The following is a 19,620-nucleotide window of genomic DNA, read 5'->3' as shown; positions in this document are numbered from 1 at the left end:
CTGAGTCCGTCTGACCGAGTTTTCCTCTGCAACCCCGCTCCGCCAGCTGCTGGTTTCGCCCCTTACTGGTCAGGCTGAAGAATTTGTTGTTAACAGACTTCCAAAAAGTTTAATTTTCTGTGTTCTGGCTGTATTTTCTGTTGCTAATATTTTGTTGTCTCTAAACTTGGTTGTGTGAGAAGGCACCGCGTCTCCACCTATGCCTCCATCTTGACGGAAGTCCTAAGATATTTTTATGTGAGTACTTTTATCTTTGTATGCAAAGGTGTTGAAGAAGTCATGCTAACACTTCAGATACAGGCACTAACTTCAGCAGCACTGGAGGTTAAGGTCAAGAGCTCAACATTCAGGTGTACCTGTTAAGAAATAAAGCTTATCTCTAAGCTTGAAATTACTACAACTTGAGTACGAACGAGGTCCTCTGTGCCTTCTAAGCAGCAAAGAAAGCAGTTTGATATTGTAGCAGATTTGATACTGGCTTCGGAGTACAACAGACTTGGATTCATAGCCTAGACCAGGTATTTACAGGATTGAAGCTTCTGAGCCCTTACTTGCTCATCTGTAAAATGGATTTAGGGATGCCTACTTTTTTTAGGAATGTTTATCCTTAAGAACTATTGACATAATCATTAGGATTTTTGAGTTAGAAGCTATTTCTAGTAGAATAAGATTATAAAATCTAGTACCCAAGAGAACAGTAAGAATGTATTTATTGAGTGGAATGAGGCAGATAGGGCCTTCCCATTTCAAGAGTTATTTTAGATCAGGGCTCTAGAGACATTTTCATCTAAGTTACAAAAATATTCTGTTGTTCTTTTTTAAAAATTTTTATTGATTATGCCATTACAGTTGTTCTATTCCCCCCCTTCATTCCCCTCTACCCTGTACCCCCCTCCCCCACCGCTCCCCCCTTCAGTTTATTACCATGTGTCTCAAGTTCTTTAGATTCTATATTTCCCCTACTATTCTTGCCCTCCCCCATCTATTTTCTATCTACTGTCTATGCTACTTATTTTCTGTACCTTCTCCCCCCTTCTCCTCCTCCCACTCCCCTGTTGCTAACCCTCCATGTGATCTTCATTTCTATGGTTCTGCTCCTGATCTAGCTGTCCTTTTAGTTTGCTTTTGTTTTAGGTGTGGTTGTTAGTAACTGTGAGTTTGCTGTCCTTTCACTGTTCATATTTTTTAATCTTCTTTTTCTTAAATAAGTCTCTTTAACATTTCATATAATAAGGGCTTGGTGATGATGAACTCCTTGAACTTGACCTTATCTGAGAAGCACTTATTCTGTCCTTCCATTCTAAATGAAAACTTTGCTGGATACAGCAATCTTGGTTGTAGGTCTTTGGATTTCATGACTTGGAATACCTCTTTCCAGCCCCTTCTTGCCTGTAAGGTCTCTTTGGAGAAATCAGCTGACAGTATGATGGGAACTCCTTTCTAGGTGACTGTCCCCTTATCTCACACTGCTTCTAGGATTCTCTCCTTCATTTTCATCTTGACTAATGTAATTATGATGTGCCTTGGTGTGTTCCTTCTTGGGTCCACCTTCTTTGGTATTCTCTGAGCTTCCTGGATTTCCTGGAAGTCTATTTCCTTTGCCAGATTGGGGAAGTTCTCCTTTATTATTAGTTCAAATAAGTTTTCCACTTGTTGCTGTGCCTCTTCCCCTTCTAGTGCCCCTATAATTCGGATGTTGGAACATTTCAAGATGTGCTGGAGTTTCCTAAGCCTCTCCTCATTTTTTGAATTCTTGTTTCTTCATATTTTTCTGTTTGGTGGTTTATTTCTTTATTCTGGTCCACTCCATTGATTTGAGTCCCAGTTTCCTTCCCATCACTATTGCTTTCCTGTGCGTTTCCCTTCATTTCAATGAGTTTCGCCTTCATATGTTCCTCTAATTTGTGGCTATAATCAACCAGTTCTGTGAGGATCCTGATCACCAGTGTTTTGAACTGTGCATCTGAAAGTTTTGCTATTTCTTCGTTGCTTAGATTTATGGGCTCTGGGGCTTTGAGATCTTCTTGAGCCATTTTTGGTCTGTTCATGCGCATTAATTATGAGGAGCAGAGCCTTAGGTGTTTAACCAGGGCGGGGCCGCCCAGGTGGCTGGGTTGTGACGCTGTATGTGGGGGCGGGGTCAGAGCGGGGAAATGGTGGCCCCCTCTGCTGCCTCTGGCTGCTGGGGCCTGCTCAGTCACGTCTCACCGCCCACTCCCTCGCTCGTCTATCTGTGCACGAATGCGGGACCACAGTCAGCTCCTCGCTGGGTATGCGGGTCGCTCACTGGGTTGTTCACTGGGTTACTCACTGGGTCTGCTCGTTGCAACCCCACGCCTGGGATCCGCGCGCCTGAGTCTGTCTGACCGAGTTTTTCTGTGCAACCCTGCTCCACCAGCTGTTGGCTTCGCCCCTCTTACCGGTCAGGCTGAAGAATTGGTTTTTATCAGACTTCCGAAAAGTTCAAATTTCTGTATTCCAGCTGTGTTTTCTGTTGCTAATATTTTGTTGTCTGTAAACTTGGTTGTGGGAGAAAACATGGCCTCTCCACCTATGCCTCTATCTTGGCGGAAGTCTCCCTGTTGTTCTTAAAGCCAAGAAAATACTCCATCAAACTTGTGAATAAGAAACTACCTTGCCAAATTAATTCATTAAATATATATTTATATTGAGTGTCAGTTTTATGTCAGAAATGTGAAATTCTGAAGTGATGAGGAGAGATTCTGCTAGGAGAGATAAGTAGGTAAAGCAATAACTACAATGTTGTGCGAGAAGTTCTGTGATGGATATGCACATGGGGTGCCGTTCACCTGCAGAGCTTGGGGCCTTCTTGGTTCAGGGAAGGCTTTTGGGGTTCTGCCATGGCTAATGCTGGGCCTGAATTTCTCTTTGAGTAGTACGAAAGCAGGATGGGAGGGACTGAGACTGGAAACAGGGAGACAGGTAATGAAGCAGGGTCAATGGGAGTGGATAGATTTGAGAATCTTTTGGTGAGAGAATCAATCTGACTTTGTGACTGAGAGTCATGATGAGAGAGGGCAGCTTTGGCTCAGGTTTCTGACTAAGCCCACTGTTGGATGCTCAGCTTAGAGAGCCTCCCTCAATAATTCACAAAATGACTGTGCTGTTTATAATGTATTATTTATTCTCCTTTAACTGACAGTCCAGTATTTAGTTAGCACCTATCATAACCCAGCTACTATGATACAAACTGAGGATACAAAAGAGAAATCTGTGTTCTCGTGAAGCTTACATTCTTATGGAGGAAATAGATGTCAAAAATTAAGAGAAATAAGGCAAGAACAAGGGATAGAGAATGACCAGGGCAGGAAAGATTGGGGTAAGGGAGATTAAGATTAAAAAAGATTAAGGAAGACATCTTGAGTTGATATGTGAATAGAGTCATTTCAGGTGAAGGGAATATGTATAAAGGCCCTAATACAAGAGCGTGTTTGGCATGTGTCTTAGTGTAGAGGGAAGCCACAATGAGTGAAGTGGGATAAACAATAGGGAAAAAAAGAGATAAGCAGTGGTCAGTTCACCTGGGGCTTTTGCACTTCATTCTACATATGATGAAAAGCCATAGAAGGGTTAAGAGCAAGGGAGTGACATAATTAACTCCGGCTACTGTGTGGAAAAAGTAGTCTGCCAAGGGACAGGAGACAAGATGCAGAAGTGAGCAGACTAAGCAGGAGGCTGATGCAGTGTTCCATGCAAAGGCTAGTGCTTACTTGGATGAGAGTAATAGCTGTGAGGTGCAGAAATTGTCCAATTTGGGAGGTATTTTGAAGATTGAATCTATAGGCGTCGTTGGAGTAAGAAAGAGAAAACTCGGGTTGTGCCAAGGTTTTGCCCCAAGCAGCTGAGTTACTGGTGACTCCATTTGGGGGGAGTAGGAGACAAAGTGATCCAGAATAGCCAAAAAATAGTCCACACTTTCTGATTTTGCAACTTATTAATCAAGACAGTGTGGTACTGACATAAGGATAGAAATATAGATCAATGGAATAGGATTATGAGTCAAGAAGCAAAATCATACATTTATACGCAGTTTTTGACAAAAGCATGACAGTTCAGTGGGTGAAAAATAGTCTTTTCAACAAATGTGGCTGGGACAACTGAATATCCACATGCAAAACACGTAGAGCTCTACCTCACACCATATATTAAAAAAATGGATCAAAGGCCTAAATGTAAGTATGAAAGCTATGAAACTCTTAGGGGTCAACCTCCATGACCTTAGATTTGACAATGGATTTTTAAATTCTTAGACACCAAAGGAACCAGCAATAAGGAAAAATAAATAAATTGTACTCCATCAAATTTTAAAATTATCGTGCACCAAAGGACAGTATCAAGAAAGTGAAAGAAAACCTACTGAATGGGAGAAAATAACTTGCAAATTATGTCTGTACAGGTCTAGATTCCAGAATATAAAAAGAATTCTTACCATTCAACAACAAAAACATAACCCAGTTAAACCAAAGGGATTGTATAGACTTTTCTGTAAAGAATATGTGCAAATGGCCAACAGACACATGAAAAGATGATCAACATGATTAGTCAGTACTCAAAAGCATAATGAAATAACACCTCATACTCACTAGAATGACTGTTAACAAACACTCCAACCTAAAAATAACAAATGTTGGTAAACATGTGGAGAAATTGGAACCCCGGCACACTGTCGGTGGGAATCTGACATGACAGTGGGAGAAGAAGGAATGGAGTACCCACACGTGGTGTAACGTGGGTGAGCCTTGAAAATGTAGGTTGGGTGAGGGACGCCACTTACAAAGCCCACAGACTGTAGCTCCCTTTATAGGACATGCCCAGAAGAGGCAAATCCATAGATGCAGAAAGCAGATAAGTGGTTGCCTATGTTGGGAGTTTGGGGGAAAATGGGGAGTGAGTATGGATAAGAACAGATTTATTTTTTAGTTAATGAAAATGTTCTAAAATTGATGTAGGAATGGTTGTACAGCTCTGGATATACTGAAAACCATTGAATATATGTGAATTATAGCTTCATATATTGAAGCTATAGTTGTTATATTGAAATAAAAAGAATGAGGATGGCAGAATCAGGATGGGTATTGGAGGTGTGAGGATAGTGAGGAGAATAGTGGGGAGGATGTGAAAGAGCCTCTGAGCGAGCACAGTAATAAGCCGACAATGGAAACATTAGGCTGTACTGACGGGCCGCTTGAGGTTTGCGGTCTTCAATATGATGTGAGCCCAGTCGGCACGGTTGGGCGGTGGAGGTAGGAACACAGAACAGGTGAAGGGCTAGATTTCACCAAGACTGGGTTTTCCTGGGGAGCACAAGGGAGATTAGAAATAAGTTGAGGGACTCTTCAAAGCAATTGTTAATATGGTAACTGAGATCTAAGTTAGGCAAGAAGGAAATTGAGGACCTGACAGGATAATGGACATGGAAAAGGTGACAGTCTGGAATTAGATGTCCTGGAGGGGCTGAAAAATTATTGGAGTTAGGGTGCTAGAGGGTGTGAGTTGGAAAAGGCAGGTGGTGATGATCAGAGAAATGGACTTTTGAACTTGAGATCTTGCAAGTGGCCCAGTTATTACCGACAGGCTCAACCAGGGCTTCTCAGCAGAACCATGAAACATAGAAAATGAACAGATTGTTCTACTTCTCCCAAGGAGGGTACAGAACTGGTACCAGACACTCTAAATGCAGCAGAGAGAGGTTAACTCATCACATACAGTGGATGCCTTAGGGCATTAGGCTTGCTTCTCTCTCAGATCCCCCTCGAGAAAGGCCAGGATGGTATGATCCATAGGACTAGCCAAGCAAGTGAGAGGCAAGCATAGGGAATGGAGCATACCTTAGATTGAAACTTATAAAAACTGCCACTTCATATGCTTCAGTCTCATATAGTTTGTAGATACTGAAATCACCAAGAATGATGGCTGCAGTGGTGAAGAGAGAGACAGTCAGTGACATGTTCAAGTTTTCAGTGAATGACGGGAAGTGTGGGGGACCGGCAACCAGGAGGACAGGAGATGACTGCTCCGAGGTGGGTAGCAGGGGTAACACGTGGTTTGTGCTTTGAACTAGGTCTTCCCAGTGGACTGGAAGCAACAGCGAGGAGGAAGAGGATATCCACCCCGACTCCAGGTCAGTAGCGCTGTGATGTAAAGAAGAAACAAGCCAATGCTTGAGAAGGTACGAGGAGAAGCAGTGCCCTCCTAAGAGGACAGCCTTCTTTCAGTGACAACAAGAGGATGAGAACTTTCAGAGGAGGCTGAGCAAGCACATCAGGGGTTTAGTCCACCGGTGACACGAATTCCGGAAGGCGTTTGTTTCCAGAGTAGGCGTGGACGACCGAGTGAGGTTAGAAAAGTGCCCCCAGAGGACAGGTCAGAGTCATGGAGGGATGGGAAGCTAGGTGGTGAGAGAGGCCAAGGAGCCTTGAATTTCTCAAGATGTCCAAGGTGAACAGACTGAAGGCCTGATACTACTGCATTAGTCCTGGTTGTCTCTTAAAGGAGCAGTGCTAACCAGTAGAACTGTCTTCAGGGACAGAGATGTTCCAAATCTCTGGGGTCACGTATGGAAGCCAGCAGTCATGTATGGCTATTGAACATGTGAAATATGGCTCATGGGACTGAGGAGCTGAATTTTAAATGCTATTTAATTCTGATTAAGATTTAAATTTTAAAAGCCACATCACTCAGAATGGTAGATAATGAATTCTAATGATAACCCTTTTTGGAGTTTCTTAGGGGAGGCCAGCAGCATTGAGGCCGGCAATGTGCAGGTGAAACACACTCCCTTTCTCATTACATCCCACTGAGGAAGAGCCTGGCTGGAAGAGAGGCACTTCCAACGGGAATACCTGCAAGTCTGTGGCCTCCTGTTACTTTTTGCTGAGGTGGTTTTGAGTTGAGGGAGATATATTGAGAATACTAACTTCTGTCATTCTGTTAAGTCTCTTTTTTGTATTTATAATTTCTACTCCCCTCAAGCAGCCATTGTGTCCACTGTTAGTTCTAGGCCATGTGTTTTTATTTTTGATTGCTTGTCTTTGGGTTTTTGGAAACAAATATGCTGATGTCTACATAGTATATATTGATAAATAACTGTTCTGTAATGTTTTGGTTGTTTACTGTTCATTCAGTTTGTGAAAGTTAGTATGGGAAGCACTTAAGCCTAATACCTAATCTGAGTTATAGACAGGCTGATAAATGCTTATTCTAAGGATGCACTTAAATCTTTGGATAAGGCTAAGAAATAAGTCAGGAAGAATATTAATGACAATTAACAATTTGTGTTTGCTGAGTGCTTTCTGTGGGTTGGACACCCTTACCAATTATTTGAATTATCTGATGTGATCCTTACCAACTCCCGTGAGGGAGATACTGTATCATCTCATTTTGTAGGTACGTCGGCTAACACACTGTGTTTTGCCATGTATAGTGTACACCAATGTTTTTGGCCCAAACTTTCAGGAAAAAAGTCTTTCATTTGAATTTTTAAATTCAATTATTTATATTTAGATACTTATTTTTCATATTGTAAAGGAATTTTAGCATTTATTTTTTAACATATTACAATACTAGAAATTTTATGTAACAAATAAATGACAAAACACAAGAACAGGTACACAATGTTTCAGGCACTACCTGTGTATAACGTGCACCCTTATTTTCCTCTCAAAATTTTGGGCAAAAAGTGCACATTATGTGTGGTAAAATACAGCAGTACTCAGATTATCGGCCTGCGGCAAACAGTGAGTAGAGTCTCAGTTTGGACACCATTTGGCCCAGCTCTGAAGTTGGTGTACTTTATTCCGCCAGGCCCTGCTGCTTCCTTGCATCTTAACAGTGCCAAGGCGAGTCCCTAGTGTAGCTCCTTAGGGTGTGTTTATCCAGGGGTATGAAAAGGGTTGAGTTAGTGGTCGTTGGTGTATAGGTGGCTCTCCCAGCAGTTAGTGACACCTTTCCTCTCCTCCATTTTGCTTACTTTGCCCTGGTACTTGTTTTCCTCAGACTCCACTGTTCCCTTTTGAATTTTTGGCTGTTGTCACCAGCAGCAAGGGTTTTGGGTTTCAGTTTCATACTGAATTCTTTGCCTGCAGCTGCTTGAAATTGCTGTCTCAACCCTCACAAACTGGAGTTGGAGGCTCCTTTAATAGCAACTTATACTTTCTGTTCCTTTGTAAAGGGTAGTGGGTTTCAGAGGAAAAACTGAGCTGCAAGGCCTAGTCCAGTTCACCCTGGAGAGCCTAAGAGATAACCTCAATAGGAGAATTGGCACACAGTTCCCAGCCACCTGCCAGGTCTCTCCACTCACTCGCATTCTTTTCCACCTGCCCACTCACTTACACTTAAACTTCTTCTCTTGCCATCCTTTACCTTCTGATTTCTCAGGAGAGGCAGTCTGCTCCTGTAGGACATATGCTTCTTTGAAGTTAGACTTGCGTTGTGTTCCATCGGGTTTTTGTCGTTGTTGTTTTAGTTTTGAGATCTTGATCAGGTTACTTAATATTTCATCATCTATAAAATACAGATAATGATATATGCCTTGTAGGGTTTTATTTTAAGGATTAGAGATTATAACGTCCCTGGTACAGAGTAGGTCCTCGTACAACAAGAGCTCTTTTCCCCTTGAATCCGTTGCTATGATTTAATTGGGCAAATTTTCATTAGCATTTAATATGTGCTTTATTCTGCCGGGGATCCTGAAGAGATCAAAACAAAACTCAGAATCTCTAAGTTCAGAAAGATGCATGGTGTAGAAGAGACTGGCATACAACAAGTAACAGAACTGTGCTGAGTGCAGTAGAGGTACATGTAAAGTGCGAGAAGCAATTAATTCTTTTCCAGCGCTGTCTATGGAGTGGTTTCCAAGTATTCATTTTTGAAAAATACTTGGTAGTTAAGATTGGGGACAAATGGAAAGAGAGAGAGAGAAAAAACAACTCTTAAAGGTTTCTGTAATCTGTGAGGTGCCAACCTTTTAAGAATTGATTTCAGCAAGACCCTTGATAAAATCTCTCATGAAGTCCTTGTACATGAGATGGGAAATGGGGCTGGCTGATAGAGTGGGAGGAGGATTTGGTGGTGGTTATACAACGATGTCGAGTGGCAGTACTTTATTTTTACTTACAAAATCTCTGGGTTGGAAAGAACCTTAGAAATAGATTGTCTACTCTCCATAATCTGATCTTTTTTCTCCCTTTTAGTTTTTAATTTCAACAGTACAGAAAGTATGTAGTGAAAAACATACCTCCTTACTATTCCAGTCATCAAGTGTTCCTGCCATTCTCTCCAGAGACAAACACTGTTCGTAGTTGCTTGTGTGTACAACCTGGTTTAATTATGCATATCTCTTTATACGTGCTGTTACAGTTGTTTGTGTGTGCTGTTTCCCTTAATACACTGTATCCTCCTTAGGACCCCTCCTCATCATTTCTTCTATCTCCCCAAATTACTTGCACATCGAAGATTCTCTATCAATATTTGCTTTATTAAGTATGTAAAAGAAACTTGGACCGGGGGGCGAAGACAGGCTTCTCTGGTAACATGCCACAGTTCTTTGTCCTTGGCTCTGTCCTTTAAAACCATTTGTCCCCAGTGGGTTGAATGAAGATGCAGAAAGCCTGCTTGTTACGTGTACAAATGACACAAAGCTGGAAAAGAGAGCTAATAACATCAGATGATAGAATCAAGACAACAAAGGAGCCCTGGCTGGTCTGGCCCAGTGGACTGAGTGCTGGCCTGTGAACCAAAAGGTCACTGGTTCGATTCCCAGTCAGGGCACATGCCTAGGTTGCAGGCCAGGTCCTCAGTAGGGGGCACTCAAGAGGCAACTCCACATTGATTGGTGTTTCCCTCTCTTTCTCCCACCCTTTCCCCTCTGTCTAAAAATAAATAAATAAAATCTTTTAAAAAGAAAAGAAAAAAAGACCGCAAATGAACTCAACAGACTGGAATGCTCACCTGAAAAGAACAGGGACAACTATAAAGTCCTGTGTTTAAAGGGGGAAAATACCCAACAATGTAGTTACTTAAGTATAGAATTAGGACACTTGTCTTAATAACATATTATTTGAGGGTGATTTGGGTAGGCAGGGGATGAACCTTGTCTTTAAGCTCAATTTAAGCCAGTCAGACATAGTGACTGGAAAAGTACAAAATCTCCTTTGGGTGCTGCAGGTTGGGATAGTGCGCACAGACCTTTCCCTGTGTGGCCTGAGTCTTTAACTCTCATGGCAAATTGGGGGTAAATAGATCTCATCAGCAAACACGGGCATATCTTCCGCATGGCGGTTGCAGTACACGTGCTGAAGGGGCTACTCTGTGTTAGAAAGGCAGAGGTTTCCCAGGAAGTGCGCCTCTCCCAGTGGAGTAAGATCTTCAACTTTGCTTCTTCCTCTACATTTCCTCTTTCATATTCAGAGTCTGCTGCCAACTAACAGTTTTTCTTCTTTTTTCTTTTTGTGTTGAAAGTGTCAACTTGGAGAAAAGTAGAGGCCCAGAGCAAGAGTGACAGTGGGACAGCTGCCCAGACTGCCCTGGACGTTGAGAAGTAAGTAGGTTGTCTGTGTTCAGGGAGCTCCTGTTCAGCACGCTGTTGCTGAGAACGGACAGAGAGACCAGTGACTCTCTTGCCCTGGGTTTCTTTGGCCTGCCAGTCGTTGTTCCCTCGGATGCCCGACTTTCTTATTCCCAGTCTGTGTCAGTGTGTGTGGCCTCCGTATATCCCTTTCTATTACCCTAAAAAAGCCTTCTGCTACTCCAGTTCCACATCGCTTTTAGCTTTGGAATCAGAGCATAAGTGAAAACAGTAAAGCTTGATTTCAACTCATCATGTTTTTTTTTTTAAAGATTTTATTTATTTATTGTTAGAGAGGCAAAGGGAGGGAGAAAGACAGGGAAACATCAATGTGTGGTTGTTTCTCACATGCTCCTACTGGGGACCTGGTCCCACAACCCAGGCATGTGCCCTGACTGGGAATTGAACTGGTGACCCTTTGGTTCATAGGCCATCGCTGAATCCACTGAGCCACACCAGCCAGGGCAATTTGTCAGTTTTTAAAGTGGTTTAGATTATGGCGATTTAATAGAATACAAGAAAGCAAGAAAATGTGCCACACTTATACCAAACTAAGGATATTGAGTTAGGTTACTAATGTCTACAACTTTAGTTTTGTTTTAACACTATCAGCCAAAATAAACTTTATTCCCTGTAACTTAAAATATATGTGTGTATATCTATATATGTATGTATATGTGTAGATGTGTGTATATGTATAATAGTTTATTATGTATAGTTTAATCCCACAGTTCTGGCTGCATTCAACTAATTTTGAAATTAAAAAAATTTTTTTCTTTGAATGTGCATATTTGTATTTGGTGTTTTGGGAAGTAGTGAGCTATTTTGTGATGTAATGATACAGAAGTTGAATTGCAAAAGGTTGGGCAATGTAGACAACCTCCTTGGCTTGCGGGTTGTAGCCTAAGAAAGTGCAGTGCATTCTGGGGGACTTAGGGGGTCGGGTTGAAAGTGCTGTCTCCCGAAAGGAAGGACGTTGCCAGCAGTCCATCAGAGCAGGTGGTCATTAGGCAGAAACATTTATCTTTGAAACACATTTTAGAGTTCCTCCCCTAATCCAGGCGAGCGGAGTTGATCACCGCTATGTGTGGAATCCTGCCATCGTGCGGACATTCCTCTAGGACTGTGTCATCGCTGCAGCACACTTCATCAGAGTGTGTCGTGGTCAGGGTTTTTTTTTGACATTTCTGTTTCCCTGGCTAGACTGTTAGTTATTTGAAGACAGATACTTGCCTTCATTCCTGCTCTGTTCCCCAGCAGCTAATGAAATGTGTCTGAGACAGCAGCAAGAGTAAAAGCTATTTGTTGAGCACCTAATATTGTGTGCTGGCCACTGTGCTAGATGCTTGGTTTACTATATCACTCTCACAATGGATGGTAAGGAAGGTAGTGCCTCTTTTTTGTCTTTTTAATAAAGAAACTAGAGAGAAATTGGAAGTAACTGGTTGAGATCATGTGGCCAGAACTGGCAAAGCCTGCCTGACTCACACCCTTTCCCCAGTGCCACTGTCCCTCACACAGTAGGGATGAGTAGGCGCTTTCTGCTTTAACTGTCAGCCATGAGAGAGACACTCGGCTAGCTCTTCTCGTGAGGAAGAGTGCATCCTTCTCATGGTGGAGTGCTTGAGAGACTGACTTCTTCCATTTTAAAGACCTTCAGGGAAACTCTTCGTTAGAGTTAATCCAGTTTCCCCTGCTGTAGTAATTGAATAGTAACAGCCAGAAAGAGAAGTCTAAGAAAGCAAACTTTGGAAAGTTGGCTTTAGCTTCTTAAAATTAAGATGCTGTTCTTATGAGCCAGTCAGACCTGGCCTCTGACAGTTATTAGCTATAGGACCTTGGGGAGAAAAGCACCTTTTTAATGGGGCTGGAGACTTAATTGAGAAATTGTATTTAGAGTGCCTTCCACCAGTTCTCACCACAGAGGAAATACTCAATAAATGTTCATTTTCTTCCTTTGTCCCCAGTGATTCCATTTTCCCCCAATGTCCAGTAAACCTCACCTCAAGGACACAATGCCCTCTCTTTCCACAAACTCAACTGTTACAAAAAGTTAAAAAATAACTATGTGTATGAATTCATGCAGAAGCCTCTGGCAGAACCACATGGTTTTGGTAACTTCCTAGTTGCAGTTGTAGAATTAAGGAAGTTGGCATATGGACAGACTTGATTCACTAATCAGACAAGTTCATCTACTTTCGTAAAAATTGTAATCTTGATTAAATGCTCTTGGTGCTCCCTTTTCTGTCAGAATGTTAGCTTACCTTTGAAAAGACTGTTACACTTACTTTCAGAAGAGTTTGACAGAACAGTTTATGTTTGAAGAGCAGTCAGCGTTGTTTGAGGTGGAGGAGGTGCTTTTATTGCTGTCCGACCGCTGCAGCTGTGGGGCTCGGAGGAGCTGCGAAGGAGAACCACTAAGCGCTCCGTCCTTTTGATTGTCAGTGGGCTGCTTCTGTCGGCAGCCCTGCTGAGCAACTCTGCATTGGTTGGCAGGCCTACTCCACAGAGTAACTCAGAGACGTAAAAACACAATTTGAGATATACCCAGGATGCCAGTGGCAAAAGCAAATCTTAAAACTGCTTTATATTTTTTTTCTTCTGATTGGCTAGGAATGAGAAGTGTTATCTCTGTAAATCCCTGGTCCCATTCAAAGAGTACCAGTGTCATGTGGAATCCTGTCTCCAGCTGGCAAGGGGTGACCAAGGAGACGGGCCTGCAGAGAGTGGGAGAGCGCACTTGGCCGTGGAGGGGAAGCAGCAGCAGTGGCCGCGGAACCCAAAGGTCGGTGCGGTGTTCTGGGAAAGACGGACCCTCCGCAGTTCTGTTCGGGGGTTTTTCTCCCCTCCCTTCCTGCCTCCTTTTCTTCTGTTTGTCTTGAAACAAGACTTGTGCTTTGTAACATTTTTTAATTAAAAAAAAAATACTTACATTTCATTGTAGAAAATACAAATATTTTAAAAAGTGAAGATATTGAATACAAGCTATAACTGAAAAGTGAAATTTTAAAAATATGAAGAATTAGGGAAAATTCCAGTGTTTTTTCTATGCATTTTTAATATAGTTGGCACCATACTGTATGTGTGTATTCACTGAACATTGTAGCATAAACACTTGTCTTGGTTTATTTTTAAACTATTTTTTTAAATACTCTGAATGTTTGTATCAAACAGTCACTTAACTGTTCCCATTATAGGACATTCAGGTTGTTTCTAGTTCTCTGTTACAAAACTACGTTTAAAACATTAATCAGTCTTTGTACCAGTGATTATTTCCTTAGATGGATTTCCTGAAGTGGAATTCTTAAGGCAGTGGACGTAAACATTTAAAAATCTCATGAAACACGCAAATTGCTTTGCAGAAAGGTTCCTCAGTCACACCCCCCGCCAGGAGCCGAGAGACCAGCTTTGCTGAATGTTCTGTGTGCCTGGTCTCAGGAGGCCGCGGGGTGTGGGGCATGGGGCAGGTGCATGTGTTTTCTGGCTTCGTGATTAGAGATTAGGAAGAGCAAATCTTAGCTTAGAAATCAAAAATAAAACAGCAGCTCCATTGTGCAGGCCTAGCGCCATCAGTGCACACTAAGAGGAAGAGCCATTCTCTGTCAGGACATGAGAAAGGGGCCCTGTGCGAACGGGGTGGTTCTGAGGTGGTGGTTTGGAGTTGGGCTTGGACCACAGAGCCAGGGGGTTCTTCTGGCATCCCTGCCCCTAGAAGGTACCTCAGAACTGCTAATTTTTATTTTCAATCTCTCCAAATCAGCTGTAGGCCAAAGGCTACTGTTGTTCAATATGATCTCGGGGGAATAATTTGCCTTCACTCTGGTATCTGTTCTTGGATAATACTGGGCATAAAGATGTGTTCTCTTCACCCTGGTTATCTTTTTCACTTGTGCACCCTCATTTATTAGAAAGCAAAAGGCTTCCCTAGAGGGGCACCTCCATACCCCTTCCTCCTGGAGACAGGTATGATCTGGGCTAAAGGAGTGTTTTAGATTCTCTGCTATGAGGTAACCCTTCCCTTCATTTATTTATCTCTGTCGCAGGAAAAAGGACGCAGTGAAGGCCGACTCCTCAGTCTCTTGGACCAGTCTGAGCACAAGGCTGAAGGTGAGGACTCCGGGACCGGATTTCCGGGTTTCTGGCTAAGGCCCGGCAGTGAGAAGAACCTCCGCCACCTTCCTGTCTGTTGGAGTTAAGTGGATGCACATTTGACCAGAGTAGCCAGCCTTGGAGACTCGGCCTGGGTCATCTCTCCCTAAAGAAGATGGGGAGACAGCCTGTCTTCAGCATCATGCATTCCATTTCAGGCTTTAGAAAGCCTGTTGAACTGGGAAAAAGCATTTCCAAATGCGGGACAATGAAACAAGCCCCAAGTACCCTTTACAGGAACAGGCATGGAAAAGCAGATATGCTGACATTACTGCCTCCTCCTGAGATTTTGTGCTTTATTCCTATGTTGCCTTGAGCTTAGTGTTCAAACCTATGCTCCTGAGGTCTTGTGGGAAGTAACTTTCTTTGTGCCTAGTATTTAGGGAGCATAGAGTAGGTCGGTTATGTGCATTGCATAGAGGAATGCCACCCTCACAGATTGTAAGGATTATATCTAGTAAAGCTCCAGACATATCCCCTGGCACAAATAGGCCCTCGATAAATGTTAGCTGCTGTTATTACTGTGGTGGTTGTTGGTTGCTATTGTTAAAATTCACTAGATGCAAATGGAAGAGGAACTTTTGCTTAAGCCTTTCTGATGACTGTGAAAAGGCAGCCTCTTTGAGCCCCTTGTCCTGCTGCCTCTAGATCAGCAGGTTGTGATTCTCTGCAGGTGGGTTGCAACTCCTTGTTCCTCAGGTCCAGGTTTGAAGTAGGTTTATGCAAAGGGCATTCATTCAAAAGTGTTCACCTCCGTACTTCTGCAGTTGAGCCTGTCGGATGCTAAACGCTCACATTCCCTTGGTGTGGGAACTGGCACTGAGCCACCTGGATCAGTTTGACGAAAGCAGTGCCCAGAACACAGGAAGCACATGATCAGTGAGCAGTGGTATGATTGTGATACTACTAACAACATTATTACTGTTTTTCTCCTATTATAGATGCAAAGATAAAGACCAAGTCTTCAGAAACAGTGGCCTTCAGGTGCATTGGGGTGTGCATTGGGGTGTGACTGTCTGCAGTTCTAGCAAAGGACAGGCCTGGTTCTGGGTTCTGTGTATGGCATGGTTTTCAAACTGTTGAAGGTAGAAATCAGTGGAACTGTATGACTTCTCTGTACACCTCTGTGATAGCCTCGTATCTGGGCTAACAACTGGAGGGGAGCTCAGTTCACTTACGGTGTTACAACTAGCAGAGCAAAAGCTATTTCTTACTCTTCTCTACTCCTCTATCCCCACCCAACCCTGGTCCTCTGACTTGGATTTCCAGCAGCTTGGGAATTTGGTTCTGAATCCTCATTCCCTCACTGTCCAACTGTGTGGCTTTATGTATATGATTTACCTAATGTCCTCATCTGTAAAAGGGGGATGATGGGACTTGTCTGGTTGGATGATGACAGCAGTTATGTGAAGCAATAATATATCTCAGAGCCCCTGCTGCACTACATGATACTGTTTATTAGTGGTGTGTATCAAATTCTGAATTTCCCGCTTCTCTCTAGGGTGCCCTCCCCGGGGATGGAAGAGGCAGGCTGCAGCAGAGACATGCAGAGCTGCTCCCTTGCACAACTCGACTTAACCGAGTCTCCCATCAAGTCTTTCGTTTCCATTTCAGAAGCCACAGATTGCCTAGTTGACTTTAAAAAGCAGTTTACTGTCCGGCCAGGTAGCCGGACACGGACCAAAGCAGGCAGAGGAAGAAAGAGAAAATCCTGAATTTCTAGTGTCTAAAGGCTGACAAGACCGTGAGCAGTAGGGGTGGCCGTGCTCACCAAGCCTTGGTGGCCCAGTTCGTTGCTGAGCAGGTCGTGGCCCTGCCATCCCTGCCGTGAGCACTGCTCAGCGTTCCGGTTTCATGTTTTCTATGATCTGTATGGACATCAGTGTATAGTGTTCTGTTTTATAACAGCCTGTTTGAATTCGCTTGTAGTTCAAAGAAAATTTAAATATATTTATCTATGTTTGTATGAAATCTTATTTCAGTGAGATGGAGCTTCCTTTTTTCCCCTGTGTGTTACAGGGTCTGGGGAGGGGCTGTTTTAATTGTGGAGCTAGTTCTCAGACATAAATTTCATGTTCCTGAATGACTTTTCACTGGTCCTTGCTGTGCAACCCATGTTCACTGAATGTGTAGTGCACACTTCCAGACACTGCAGGCGTATTCCCTTGACCTCCTCTGACATTGTCTGCAGGGGCCGGCACATTGAGTCCTGCTCCTTACTCTGCTGCCTCTACTGTGCCGTGACCCGTTACTTTACTGCTGCCTCGCCCACTCACAAATTCTCAGCCAGAGCATAGAACCTTTGAGGGCTATGTCCCGCTGTTCTTCCCCAGAATCTGTAAGTGAGCACTCTGGTTTTAGTTAGTTCCAGTGCAATTATTTTTCCTTCCTGGAATAACCAGTGGGGATGCCAAGCACATTCATCTGTTAAAAGCGCAATTGGTTCTCTTGCTGTCAGAGATCATAACAGGAACAGGAAGTGGGGTCCATTTCAGAACATTAGTAGAGGAACGCACGTTCTCAGCCACGCTGCCCAGGGTTCCCAGAGGAGAGCAGAGACCAGGTCTGTCCTCAGCGCACGGGCAGTCCTGAGAGGGTGCTGACTGGCAGAAGCGACCGCCTGAGGAAGGTGGCCAGACAAGGACTTCGGAAAGCTAGCTCTGGCCCACACCAATGTGAAGGTGTAATGAAAGATTGTGGGGGTGGTTGCTGAACAGGAAGGCATCATGGGACAGGATGAACAGGGACACAGACTCTCCCAACTTCTGATCTATCAAGTCCAATGTTACCTTTTCCTTTCTTTATTTTAAAATGCAGATGAGGTGTGTGTGAGACTGGGGGGTTCAGAGATACCTAGGATGGAAGGCACAGTTTCCTGCGTGCGTGCCCTGCACACACGCTGTCTGACTTTGAAGGCAGGATGGCAGGCACCCTGCCCTGCCAGTTCCTTGGTGTTGGAGGCACTGATGTTGAGGCCAGCGCCACATGACTAATGCCAGTTAGTTTTTGAGCAGCTGCTGTGGTTCAAGCAGTGTGTGTGCCTTTACTTAGTCCCCACAGCAGTCCTGTAAGGTAGGTATTGTCCTTCCCGATTTTCAGATGAGTGAACAAAGGCTGAGAAGGACAAATAAAGCCACTTTTGTCCATGGTCTCCTCTTCACTCCTTAAGAAAATGCTATAGCCCCAGCTGGTGTGGAGTGAGCCCCAGACTGTGAACCAAAAGGTCGCCAGTTTGATTCCCAGTCAGGGCACATGCCTGGGTTGTAGTCTGGGTTCCCAGTGGGGGGCATGTGAGAGGCAACCACACATTGATCCTTCTCTTCCGCTCTTTCTCCCTCCCTTCCCCTCTCTAAAAGTAAATAAATAGAATGTTTTTTTTATATCCAGGAAAAGAAAATGCTGTATTTTGAAGTATTCTTTTCCTGTCTCCCTAATGAAAGTTAGTTAGTGATGTCCCATCAGCTTAACTCTCACTAGTCTTCTCATGAAATAGCATTTTATTGGAGGTAGAAATCCGTACATGGGGTAGCATGTTACTTCTCTGTCTGAAGGTAAGAAAGGGAAAGGGCTGATTTTACAAAGTGAATATTTAGCTTAAAATGGAACAGTCTACCTAGAATGTGGGTCAGTGGCACATTGTTGGGGGAGGGTGTGGATGAGCAGGACCAGGAACAATAGGCTTTTTGTCAGCTCACAGGGAGTCACGGGAAACAGCCCCCCTCCCCAGACACCCCTTCCCACCTTTCACTGGTAAAGGCTGGTCATGCGGGAGGGGCATTGCTGGGAAGGTGAAGAAGGGAAGTCCATGGAAAGAGTATCCCACCACCCTGAGTCCGGATCCCTGATTCTGATGCAGGTCAGCCTCTCTAGAGATCTAGTTTCCTTATCCATAAAGTGGGGAAAATCATGCAGTGTCCTCGGGGTTAAAATAGTGTGTGTACAGACACAGCACCCATCACAGAAGATGACAGGGCTGTGGCAGCTGTGGTCACTCACGTGGTGCTGGTTCTGTGTGTCCTAAGGAGTGAGGATAGCGTAAGAGGTGGAGAAGCCAGAGGGAGGGTGGGGCGCAGGTGCGGGAAGAAACAGTTCTAAGAGGGGCGAGCCCTCTCCCTTCACTCCCTCAACCACTCTGCACAGTAAGCTGCAGTCCTGGGCACTGAGAGCTCTCCTAGGGGTCTGGGGGGATTTGTGCTTCTTGCAAAGTGGGCGCAGCTGTTCTGGTGTTGCTGACCCGTGGAAATCTAGGAAGCTCCCCAAACTTCACAAGCAGTTGCCATGAATTGGGAGAGGGCCCTTCTCCTTGTGAGGCGTGGTCTCCTTGCATCCTCACAATAGCCCTGTAGCAGAGGCAGTGCCTCGCCCTCTTGTCCCGGGTACTCACCATGCTCGTACAAAACCCTACACGGTCCTATTACAAGAACCTGTGACTCTGCCATAGCCCTTCTCTGGGCGTGTGGGGCACAGGCTGGGAGTGCCGCGTGATCAGGGCCCTGAAGCAGCCCTCAGCCAGTGGAACCTGGAAGTTGGAGGGTGAGCACCCCAGCTTCCTCGCCTCTCAGTGCTACTGGACAGGGACTGGCCCGGAGTGGGTCTGTGGCAGGCCTGCCTGTAGTGTGTGGGTGCTTGTTGGGAAAGACTTCCCAGCACGAGTCCGGGTGCTTCTGAGAGCACATTTATTCAAGCTGGGGACAGCGAGACAAAAGAAGGACCTGGGATGGGAGAGCAACAGGAGAGCGCCCAGGCAGTGCTCTGCTTCAGCTCCCTAGATGTATAGGAAGGGAGTGGGCCAAGGCGGGGCTGTTCTTAGCTCACTGGAAAGTCAGAGAAAAATGGGGCCTTGGAGACAGGATTGGGGGTGAACCTGGGTGGAGCTGCCGCTACCT

General features: G+C 44.3%; 1 protein-coding gene across 2 annotated transcripts in view; it reads left to right on the top strand.

Annotated features, from left to right (window-relative positions):
- UIMC1 (ubiquitin interaction motif containing 1) overlaps positions 1 to 16,817 on the top strand; it is a 111,381-nt gene extending 94,564 nt beyond the window's left edge. Inside the window, exons 10-15 of one of the 2 annotated variants that reach the window (XM_037164027.2) lie at positions 6,083 to 6,142; positions 10,480 to 10,558; positions 13,199 to 13,370; positions 14,629 to 14,692; positions 15,676 to 15,718; positions 16,236 to 16,817. In XM_037164027.2, coding sequence (XP_037019922.2) covers positions 6,083 to 6,142; positions 10,480 to 10,558; positions 13,199 to 13,370; positions 14,629 to 14,692; positions 15,676 to 15,718; positions 16,236 to 16,449 — 632 coding nt within the window. In that variant the 3' untranslated portion in view covers positions 16,450 to 16,817. The remainder of the gene's footprint in view (positions 1 to 6,082; positions 6,143 to 10,479; positions 10,559 to 13,198; positions 13,371 to 14,628; positions 14,693 to 15,675; positions 15,719 to 16,235) is intronic. The other variant, XM_053663466.1, reaches the window with a different exon arrangement.
- The last annotated feature ends 2,803 nt before the right edge of the window (positions 16,818 to 19,620 follow it).

This window comes from Artibeus jamaicensis, unplaced genomic scaffold, assembly GCF_021234435.1.
Source record: "Artibeus jamaicensis isolate MK-2021 breed Jamaican fruit bat unplaced genomic scaffold, CSHL_Jam_final contig_1085, whole genome shotgun sequence".
Classification (NCBI taxonomy): domain Eukaryota; kingdom Metazoa; phylum Chordata; class Mammalia; order Chiroptera; family Phyllostomidae; genus Artibeus; species Artibeus jamaicensis.
The sequence above is the reverse complement of the archived record's forward strand: the minus strand, read 5'-3'. Positions and strand labels throughout refer to the sequence as shown.